The 12,526-nt window shown below is 31.6% G+C and overlaps 1 protein-coding gene across 1 annotated transcript; it reads left to right on the forward strand.

Moving 5' to 3' along the window:
- The first annotated feature begins 1,039 nt into the window (after nt 1–1,039).
- Nucleotides 1,040–8,000, forward strand: LOC137928576 (cytochrome P450 4g15-like). Its single transcript, XM_068771449.1, has 11 exons — nt 1,040–1,099; nt 2,316–2,518; nt 3,190–3,387; nt 3,814–3,996; nt 4,589–4,658; nt 5,159–5,285; nt 5,359–5,545; nt 5,721–5,833; nt 6,164–6,401; nt 6,733–6,918; nt 7,418–8,000. The coding sequence occupies exons 2-11, from the start codon at nt 2,320–2,322 to the stop codon at nt 7,600–7,602; spliced, it is 1,686 nt and encodes a 561-aa protein (XP_068627550.1). The 5' UTR covers nt 1,040–1,099; nt 2,316–2,319; the 3' UTR covers nt 7,603–8,000.
- The last annotated feature ends 4,526 nt before the right edge of the window (nt 8,001–12,526 follow it).

The raw sequence follows: 12,526 nt of genomic DNA on the forward strand, positions 1-12,526 counted from the left end.
AATTAACAAACAATGAAAAAATTGAGGTTAAAAGTTGTTATGCATCAATTTAAACGAATACATAAATCACACTTTTAAGGCGAAAGAAGAAATTCACCGCTTTATTGATAAACACAATTATTTCTCCATATATTTATATCAATTACTAGCTACACCAACAGACTGTGTGTTTTTATTCATTGGTCTAATGTTTCAATAATAAATAACAATTACTAATAAACATAAGTTTTCTACTTCGTACACTATAAAACTAGCACTTGTGTTAATAATCTCATTGTAATACTTGACAGTATGATAATTTTTGCCTAATTATGTCTTCACACTTCATATACAATAGTTAGATTGACGTTCAATGTTTGACATATCAACAATTTTTTAATTGCTCAAAAATTGTTGAATTTGTCTCAATGTTAACGAATTCTGTACCCAATAACACATTTATTTATATAGTATATTTTAGGTTTTATACATATTAAGATAATTCATATTAATAAAGTATACTATAAAGATTCTTTATAGTATACTTTATTAATATGAAGTGCACATTGTTTAAAGTAGTTTTCAAATTAGAAACAATAAACTAAAATTACATACATGCGTGCTTTTCTTAATACATAATTCATATTACATTATCCTGATTATTTAAACCTCAGGTCCTCAACTGCTGCACATAGGCCTTCCGCACTGATTTCCTATAAAACCTTAACAAGAACATCTATCCATTTTGTGGATGACGTAGAAACATACGCTTACTGGTCAGTAGTCTCCGCTGCAGAAATTTAGGGCCCCTGCGACTTATTAATTGACTAAAAATATGTTCGCTATCAAATAGCATACTTCTTAAATATTTAGAAATGGGTTATTGTATAATATTTGAATACTACGAGTATTTTTATGATTACAATAAAAAAAATTCAGTTGAATGAAGTAAATTAGGCCCAGGAAAAAAAAAAACAAAAACTAAATAAGCTTCGCCTTAATAATCGGAAGACGTCAACAGGCATATTATATAAAAAGTGTAGTAATGCATGTATATCGTGTTAAAGTAAAAGGCGAGCCGGCAGTAAGTGGAGGTCCCATTGACTCCGGAAGACAAAAGGTAATTAAAAAATGTAGTTACTTTTTTACAAGAATTCAATTAATTGTGAATAAAACGTTAAAAAACCTAGCAGTAGAAGTATAAATAACGTAAACATTAATTTCGCTTATAATAGATGGACGTTTTGAGTGAGGTTTAAAAATATAATCAAGATATGAACAAAAAATACGGAGAAATAATTTGTATTATAAGTTGTCTGAAATCTGCATGAACATCCATTTTTGACGCCTTCTATTACTTGAAGATCGCACGCTCTATTTTTCTTTATTAACCAATTCCATCTCATGGCTGTCTAGAAGATATCGCCGTTTTCGATAAGACAGCCATTTTTAGATCATTTTTTGGCCTACATTATCTGAATTCTTTTGTGTCCAATAAATTCACAATAAATAAATTAAAATTTTAAGTAAAAAGCACATAACTTTTTATTTTATTGTCTAGAGTAAGAGTAATAAATATCAGATAGATGTTAACAGCGACGACACGAAATTTGATTCATTTAACAAAAGTTTTACGAAAAACGCATGTCCATTTCGTTAATTACGTCGTAGATTTTGAGTTTTCAGGTTAAAATCGATTCATTTAGTTCTCTATGTACTTTTTGCCTCATAAAAAATAATCCAATAGTGTTAAATTGCAAGAACGGAACGGTTTAATACCAGTTGAATTTCAAGCGATTATGGAAACATAAAATTAGTTTTGCAAATCAATCCTTTGCTTCCGTGATGTTTGCATCTATTAAAAAGAAAAGTTTTTAATAATGAGTTCATGCCAAAAACTAACTTCTTGTCGCGCATATGTAATAGTTGTCTTTAAACGATTTGTATATATGTTGTGTTTGTCAATCAATTTGTTCAAAATTCACAAATACGCAGCTTAATTCTAGAAATACAAAACCATACGCCCCATTAGTTACTGAATAAAAAAAACATAACTTTAATTTTAGTTTCAAAAATTAATAAGTTAAAAGTTTACTCACAACAGAGCTTAACTGATAGTAGACAATAATTTAATTAAATATGTAGTATTCCGAAATTTTAAAACCTTTTTTCTTAAATTACGTTTATTATTTCAGAAAATATTGATTTTTGAACAGAATGTACCGCCTAATTGACATTAAATGGACAATCAACTCCTTAAGACTTTTACATCTATATCCAATCAGCTGTACAATAATATAAAATAAATAAATTATTCAATAAATTTATCTTCACAGAGAGATGACTGTCGTAGAAGAAGTCCCTTATACATCAACACGGTTCATCTTTTATCCTCTCTTGGTGTTTGCCACTTCTTTGTGGCTCTTGTACAGATGGCAGCAGAACTCTAAGTTATACAAACTGGGCAACCAATTGCCAGGTCCATATGCTGTTCCAATATTCGGCAACGCATTATTAGCGCTGGGAAAAAAACCTGACGGTACCACTTAGTTTTATATATTAATTTTCTTATAATATACTATTGGCTTATAACTATCCTTTTTGTGAAAAAATCTTAAAACCGTTCTTTTTCCTTCTTTCTTTGGATTCTCTACATTGTATAGAAAGCTTCTTTATTATTATTATTATCAAGGCTTATTTACTTACATTTACACTGGATGCCACTTCAGAAGTTTTCCTTTTTATTACTCACTCGCTACCACTACTACCGGGCTTCCTAGTGTCTAGAGGTAAGTCAGTCCTACCAAGCAAATCTAAGTTGGTTATCTGAAAATAATAAGAGAATCAATTCATATCAAGTCATAGTACGAAAGACATCAATAGGGGGATACATCATAATCGCTACGCTTGGCAGGCGGGTTGACGATCGCAGTGTATTGCTTTGGTACGCACAGGACGGTGTTACCCATCCTGGAAACTTATCTGTGAGCAGTTTTAATCTATCCCTCCGTCTGTCTTTGTGTATCTATATAATCATTCATGCACAAAGTGTGAATAATAAAAGATCGTATCCTCGGGATTCGAACCCCCGTCCTACGATCGCAAGAAATCGCTCACATTCTAGGATTTACTATAGTTTTTGGATAATAATAGTGTTGAAAATTGCGTATTAAATTTACGTTACAAAAAAAATAATGATTTATTTTACAGAATTACTAAACTATGGACTCCAATTCATTGAAAAGTACGGCACAGTAGTGCGTGGTTGGTTAGGTTCAAAACTTATTGTTTTCCTGTGCGACGCGAAGGATGCCGAGGTTATACTTAACAGCCACGAGCATATTGATAAAGCTCCGGAATATAGATTCTTCAAGCCATGGCTCGGGGAAGGTCTTTTGATTAGTTCAGGTAATTATTGTTAACTTTAACTATTACGAAATTCACTTCATGTGTTACAAATACGTAATTCATACTTAAATACTTAGTATAGGTTGATTGGTTATGATGGACATGAATAAAATAATACATTTACTGCAAATTAATGTATGGAACAACTATCCAAAAATCAATGGTTGCAGAAATAATAAATAACGTCATGTTGTAATAAGAATAATTGTTTAGAATTTTGATTAGTACGTATTATAATTAATGGTTGTTTATTTGTCCAACAAAAATTGTCTCGCCATAAATTAATGGAACATAGACGGTGATTGAAAATAGGTGTAAAAGTTTTAAATCTTTTTGTAATAAATTAGCTATCCAATCACTCCTTTTACACATATAAACAATCACCTTGTATAAGAACATGTTTAAGAATCGTGTAAAAATTCGCAGGTGAAAAATGGCGATCGCATCGCAAAATGATTGCTCCAACATTTCACATTAATATTTTAAAATCTTTCATCGATGTATTCAACCAGAACAGTAAGAGTGTAGTAGAGAGAATGAAGAGTGAAAAGGGCAAAGTGTTTGATGTTCATGACTACATGAGTGAAGTTACAGTTGATATTTTACTGGGTAAGTTATTTAGTTACTAATCTTTTATATTAATTGTATACCAAACTAAAATAAACTGTAGACAATAAACTGCTTTAAAAGAAATGATTTGCGCAGATTTTTAGAAAAAGTTGTAACATTATTTTTTTCCTCAATATTGGCTTTAATATTGTATTACAAATATGTTATCACAAGATCAAATGATTCAAAACCTAGAAACTTCTGCGTGACAGTTAATAATAAAACATTTATTTTTACAATATAATAGTAATTTTTTTGTTTGAAGAAATATTTATAAAATTTTCTAAAAGTACCATTAAGAATGTTGTTTTTTTTTCATTAATACAGTATTCTCCTCATAACGTAAACAAAATAAATATTTTCAAACAGAGAAGCTTAAAAATGACAAATATATTTCTTCTTTATATTCAACTTCCGGTACAAAGTACATATTTATACAAATAAATATATTAATGAATTCACGTATAGATATATAAAAACAAAGCCGCAACCGTTAACCTTTGACCGTTTTTTTTTAAACCATCAATGCTATTAACATGTATTATTCACGTAATTTCATTGCTATAGTTAACCATATTCTATTTTATTTCAGAAACTGCGATGGGAATTACTAAAGAAACTCAGGATGAATCAGGTTTTGATTATGCTATGGCTGTGATGAAGTGAGTTTTGACATTAGTACCGTTGTCCCTGTAATATTCAAATTCTGTCTTTGAACATATTTACTTGAACTGCAGTTCATCATCTTAGTCATTGTCATAATTTCAGTCGTCTACTGCTGGACATAGGGCTCAGTAATAAATTTCCAATACGACCCGTTGTAAGCGGCTTGCTGTGCTTGCCGGTTCGTGGTCTGCAGTACAGAACCTAAAAGCCCCAGCGACCCTTTGGCCCGCGTTATGTGACCTGGCCACTGCTACTCCAACTTACCAATGCGCCAGCCTGTGTCGGCTTCTCAAGCTCGTCTATAATCTTATCTATTCTGATTGCGTTTCGACGAGAAATTCTAGAGAGGTCCGAAGTGGGAGACCACTTTTTAGTATCGTAAGACATGTTAGTTCCAAACCTTCATCAAAGGCACGTAGGGAAAGTGATTCGTAGTTTATTATCCCTTAATATTTTTAATCAACATTTCTATTAAAAAGTGCGCAATCCTTTTCAGAATGTGTGATATTATACATCAGAGGCATTATAAGTTTTGGTTGCGTTTCGATGCTATTTTTAATATGACCTCATTCTTTGAAAAACAAAAGCAATTACTGAATGTTATTCATGGACTGACAAATAAGGTAATTATTGGCTAGTGCTCATATTTTAAAAATTATTGGGTTAAATATAAATTGAATTTCTTGTGAATGACAGGTTATAAAAAGTAAAAAAGAAAACTATTTGCAAAATAAAGCTAAAGGCATAATTCCACCAACAATCGAAGAGCTTACCCGGAATATTGAAAAGAACGATACAGTACTAGCGAACGCTAAAACATTAGCTGATACTGTTTTCAAAGGATACCGTGACGACCTGGACGACAATGATGAAAACGACGTCGGTTAGTATAAAAGACAACAATTTTTTTTTAATTCCAATGTTTTTATAGAATTTCATTCATCTCTATTACTATTTGATAAGGTATTCTTTGTCTACACTCATTACATTTTGATATATTGGGTTTCGATCTATGTACAGCTGTAAAGTCAACTAGACATAATTAAATTTAATTTCAGGCGAAAAAAAACGTTTAGCATTCTTAGACCTAATGATAGAATCGGCACAAAACGGAACAAACAAGATTACTGACTATGAAATCAAAGAGGAAGTTGATACCATCATGTTCGAGGTATGAAATTATATCGATAAAGCAATTAACATTATAAAGATAATTGTAAGAAAAATCTTATAGTAGCGAAACTACCACAATGTTTTTTTTTTTAATAATATTGTTTATTATAATTCCAATTTGAAATTATAGAATGCAATGAGTGGTATGCTGTTATAAAATTACTGTTAATTACATTCATTGAATAATGATATTAACTGCAATTCACCGAAATTAATTGATTTTAGTTATTATCAAGTATGTAAATAAAATATAGAACCGTATAAGCTTATTGCCTAATTTAATTCTCAAAACTCAACGACAACTTTAATAAATATTAACTAATTTTAGGGCCACGACACCACAGCAGCCGGATCAAGTTTTGTTCTATGTCTTCTTGGAGTCCATCAAACCATTCAAAGCAAAGTTTACGATGAGCTCTATGAGATCTTCGGAGACTCAGATCGAGAAGCAACGTTTGAAGATACATTACGTATGAAATATTTAGAAAGAGTTATTTTCGAGTCACTCAGGATGTATCCACCAGTACCGATCATAGCTAGGAAACTGAAAAAAGACGTTAAAATAGGTAAAAAATCAATGTTCTATTAATTTTACTTATACATTATTAGTAAACAACTACTGTCATAAAATCAAGTTTCCCAAGAGATCGAATCAGGACTGTAGAAATCTGTAGAAGGATGAAAGTGAACGGTATAACATAACGAATTGGTAAGTTATAGTGACAGTGGGCAGGCTACCGTTAGATCTTAAGGTTCTGTAATTCGTGAGTCAGTAATGCAGCGTAGAACATCCACCTAAAAAGTAGACAAACGACTTTATTAAAATCCTCGAAATACGGTGGGTGCTAGTCGTTTTCAACCGGTTCCATTGATAATCTAAAATAATTTATTTTCCAGCAACGAATAATTACGTGCTTCCTGCTGGCGCTACAGTTGTTATAGGAACATATAAAATTCACCGCAACCCTAAATACTACAAGAATCCTGATGTATTTGATCCGGATAACTTCCTACCAGAGAACACCCAAAATAGACATTACTACAGTTACATTCCGTTTAGCGCTGGACCAAGAAGCTGCGTCGGTGAGCAACAATTTTTACAATTTATTTAGAAACTCTGTCGTCGAAAAATTAATTCTAGTAATTATACCATTAGGTATCAAAACAAAGGCTGTCAATAAAATAAAAGCAATATTGCCCGCAACACGCAATAATTTCTCTACGAATAGACAAGTGATGGCTATTTTAAAACGATTCTCAAAACTTGTACTAAACGTTTCTAGAAACCTCGTACAAAACATCGATCTACTGAGTGTATTCTCACAATTTGTAAGGAAAATAAATACAACATTTTTACAATTAAATGTCTTAAAAGTAATACGGCTTGCACATAGCAACCCCACATATGCGTGTATCAACTACACAATTTTCCCATAAATCGACGTCAAGCCGAAATCGGATGACAGGGCAGATATTATAGTAATGTTTTTCAGTTTACGGTTTGACAAAACATTTATACATTTACATATACATATACATACACATTTACACGTATACATAACTTAACAAAATTTATTTACAGGCCGTAAATATGCAATTCTGAAATTGAAAATTCTACTCTCTACCATCTTGAGAAACTATAAGATGGTATCAGACGTGACCGAAGATCAGTTCAAGTTAAAAGGTGACATTATATTGAAAAGATCTGATGGGTTCCGCGTGCAGATCGAGCCAAGGAAGAGAATTCCAACTTCATTAACTAATTAATGATTCTATTTTTTTACATCTTTATTATATTTTGTGCAACCAATATTTATGCATTGGGCTTCAAGTAACAATTTCTTAGATTTGAAATAACGCTTACATGATACATGTTTATTTTATATTTCATTACATTTTTATGTTAATCGATTAATATTATATTAATTGTTTTTCATGAAGACGAAAATATGAACAGTAGAGATACTAAGTAGTTAATAAGGCTAAATACTTAATAATCAAGTAATTTCTGGCACAATCGATGCCAATTTAGTTATAAACGCGATTGTTTGAGAATATACCTGTAATACGAAAAATATTTGTAGGACAAGCACGTTAATGTGTAGTAAATATATTTTTTAGAATAGGCAACGTTTAAATAATTCTAAATATGTTATTTAATTGAAATGTAAATGTATTCATAATAAAATAAATATAAAAAAATTATAATTTCTTTGTTTTTAATTTTTTTACCTAGTCTTATTTAAAATTTACCTCAAATCTCAAGAACAAATGAATGCCGTACGTGTATGTATCTTCTGAACTTATTTAAAAGAAAATTATAGTTGATAGACATCGAGTAATCATGAATAACAAGAAATAAAACTGGTATAAACTTAAAGAGAAATTATCAGTAATTTCCTGGTACAATCGAAGCTTATGACCATGGATTTATTTCTCATGTACTAATTGTCTTGTATTTTTATACTCCAGCAAACTTTCAAAAAGGGTTGATAGCAGTTCTTTCAAGTTTTATTTTCAATTAATGATCCATTCATTTTTAGATGGATTAAGATAACTATATTGAAATTTAATAAATATGTACATTACACAAATAAAATATATCAAGTTGATAAATTAATTATTTACTCAAATATTGATTGTAAATTCATAGTGATAGCTACAGGGGACGATAATCGCTAATTTTTATAGATACAAGGGTTCCTGCAGTTCTTTCTGCCACTCCTTCTTCCGGCTCTAACAATTGCCATAGTGGTAATAATGTTATCTAAGCAATAGCCATCGATCAAGTCGCAACCCTTGAGTCAGAATCTTGATCACGTTTTACATAACAGGCCAAGCCGTGGACCCCTCTCGCATGCCCTTATGCCAGGTTATCTGGTGACCTTCCAATCCCATAATAAAGAAGAATATAGCAGCCCGAGCTGATATTCCTTCAGGGGCCCAAACGCTTTGCTGTCAAAAACAAGGTTGTGGCTAGGCGCCCTGTCCTCTTAAAACAGCAGAATCTGTAAATTTCAATAGAGCAACTGTGACCATAAAACAAAAAAAAATATTATTATAATAACAAAAATATTATATTTTAATTGACTTTTTCCAAAAATCAACGAACATCGACCGTGAGATAATGCAATACTTCAATTGAATAAATTAAGGTTATGTTAATTTAAAAAGTCAAGATTTTAATGAAAATGTTTATTGTTTAAAAACAAGTGCTGAATTTCGAGGTTACTTGCAAAAGCTGAGAAACATGCTGTATAATATACTAACACTAATATCAAATCTATTTTAAACTTAAATTTCCAATTTATTAAACATTAATAGAATCAAATACACAATGGCAATATAGAAACAGTATTATATGTATTTAATTAATGCAGGCGCTATTGTGAATCCTTCATTTTATCCTAATGCATATGATAGTAATTAAATTTATTTAAACAATCGTGAATGTATCTCTTATCTAGCGTAAATCGTAATCAGAGTTAATTGTACTTTACTTATCTGGTAATGATTAAAAGCATATCGTCGCTTCACACAATGTAGACAGAGTTTGTGAGATTGACTAAACAAAAACTGGTACAAACTTGATCGCATTTGCAACAGAGTCGGATTTTCACATATTTTCAGGTCCGCTTGAGTGATCGCAAATGTAAATATGTAGAAATCTTTTCTACTTCTTCGTTTTCGATTTTTGCTCGTCAAGGTCAATTATTGAATCACCAGGAGGAGCCAGAGATATTATCGCAAGTGCTAGTGTTAGTATTTGATAGTTCTCTCAGACGCTGTGTGCATGTTATGCTCACTATTATCTTCCACGATAATCATTTCCACACAGAACTTCAACGGCTGGACACAGTTTACCCCATAAATTTACAATAGAACTAGTTATAAGCTGCCTGCATCCAGCATCTTTCAACGACAGTAACTAGAACTATCACATTACTGATGCGATTTTGTAGACACAACCCAAGTATAGCGGTTTCCACGGTTGACCGACTGAGAAGTTCCGATAATGGCGTCAATTAATGCCATCACAAGGATTATCTGCAACTCCACAATGATTTATTCTAGGAAGTCTAAAAAGACAATAGACAATGATGCTCTAACTTATAAAGGCTAATATTATATCTTAAGGCCTGTAATAAACAATGTAGCATACTTTACTCACCATACCAATGACAGCAACAGTTACCATATAGCAGCTGTTTAGAAAATAGTTTGAAAACTTCTTTCCGACCTATGTAATAGTTAGCTGTCCGTTTTGCAGTTTTGCAGTTTTGCAGTTTATGAAACGATATGAAACACATAAATATTATCAATTGAGCAAAAATTACTTTATCGGCTTTACATTTTGGAAGTATTTTGTTACAAATTAATAGAATAAAGGACTTCAATCTGGTGGGTGAGTGTGAAGGTGGATTTGTGACGGATTAAGTTCACAGGCTTCCCATTTTCGGTTCATTACTTACACAGTATATTAGATAATATAAGTAGGTTACAAAAATTGTAATGCGGAAATCTGTAAGAAATCGATAACTTCAAAGGCTAGTAGTTTGCAATGTGCTGCTATCTTAACAACTTTGATTGGTCATGTAAAAACGTCTGGAGACCGGGCTAAGAACGATGAAACATGTTCTAGAACAATTCTCGTAAAATAGCACTACGCGATAAATTCGGGAGTAAATCTTCAAAAAGCGAGACATCGATAATACTCCGTGAATTCTATCATAAAGGACATAGCAAGTATTTTTGATACCAAAATTAAAAGATTTCAGTAGTTTCAACAAAAAGCGTCGATAGTCGACCGATGACTTTGTGTCCGTAGGAGTCCGAAGAAACTCTCCAAGGTAAGGTCGTCAGAAGATGCTAGACGCAGGCCGCTGCCAACTGGTCTCATTGAAGGTCCAAGTGTCTCGAGTTGAATCCAGTCTGCCCAAGCTGATATAAATTGGCGTCATATCCAATACAAACAAGACTGATCAAACCGAAACCGGTCTTATTAGAGTAAATCTATAGGAAGGTCTATCCAAGAGCCCAAATGACGATGATGATATATTTTTAGGATTACTTTGAAGTTATTTTTCATCAGCTAAAACATTAGCATGTATCAAACACGTGTCATACATGTGCTCAACTTTATTAAAGAGAACATGCTAACACGTGCCCAAACAAACGATAGTGTCAGATTTATCTACAGACAATAGATGGAGCATATTATATGAACGTAATTAAGGCTATTAAATTAACCAGATATTATATTTAATCACCTCCTTGTCTTATATATCTATTATTGATAATATGTAAAATAGTTCACAAAGCGCACAGAACAAATGGCCGCCGGGTACCGAAGGTTCTGGAGTTGAGACCATGAATCAGCAAGTACAGCGTATGACGTCCAATGGCATAATAATAAGACTCTGGATTCTATTAAGAAGAAAATCTATAGAGAAGGCCTATGTTCAGCAAAAAATGTCCTACGACTGAAATGATGAAGATGATTCATTACATTCAACGCATAACAATGCGGTACTGTCCGATGTTAAGGAAACTACGATAGCATTGGTGCCCGCACTCTTAAGACACAAGTTGATGTTTTATCAACAAGTGTTTTCAAATGATTAACCTTTAAAGTACATTGTTTTTGTGCACCACTTTTTGCTGATAAATATTGAGGTAGTCGTAGGCTGTATCTCCTGTTGCATACGCATTCCACCAACAGGTACCAATTTTTCTAATTGGATATCTGTTTTTTATCAAGAAGATCCGCAGATGAATGAAATTAATCAATACAGAGCAGCGAACTCGCAAGTACAATTAACAGGAGATAGAGGGGGATATTGCGTAAAACAGAGGCTGCCAGGGCCTTAAGGCTCTAAAGTGAAAGTCAGGGCACAAACGCAATGTAGTACATCCTCCAATCAGGTGAACAATCGACGTCTCAAGGTCGTTGGAAAACGTTGATGCTGGCCACAGGAGGTAAGGGGTGATTGAGGTCTATGTTCAGCAGTGAATGTCGTATGGTGATAATGATGATGATATTGAATAACATATAGTATTTTTACTCTTCACAAACCAACAAATGTCACAAAAATACAACAAGAACGAAATTTTAACTTATACAAAAATCGAAAGATGTTTTTGTATCAGTTTCGTACGAAGCACTACTGTACAGTAAATAAATAATTTATTAAATGTATTTTTAAAAATACTGGAGTAAGTAATAAAAATCAATAAATTATTTATTTTAATATAGATTAAATAATTTCAATATTAACAAAGTAAATATTTACTGTAAAGGGCTATTATTGTATAACACTTATTAGATGTTTTAAATAGTAAAGAAAAAAATATGAAAGTACATGGAATCGCATTCAAACAAATGTTTATAAATATATGTCGTACTTAAAAATAATTATTTCTATAAATTATATAATTAACGTTGTGATAAATAATATATATATATATATATATATATATATATATATATATATATATATATATATATATATATATATATATATATATATATATATAATATATATAAGTGCGTTTGTGTATGTATACATGTGAGCGTATATACGGAACTTTAAAATAAATATACTTTAATAAAACGTTTTTGACATAAGTTTTTGTCATCGTAAAATAGAAACATTATAAAAGTATTGTTAAGAATCAAAATTGAACAGGG

The sequence above is a fragment of the Battus philenor genome, unplaced genomic scaffold (genome assembly GCF_028537555.1).
Source record: "Battus philenor isolate CCGP_79_NKW_IND1 unplaced genomic scaffold, ilBatPhil1.0.hap1 SCAF_4, whole genome shotgun sequence".
Classification (NCBI taxonomy): Eukaryota; Metazoa; Arthropoda; class Insecta; order Lepidoptera; family Papilionidae; genus Battus; species Battus philenor.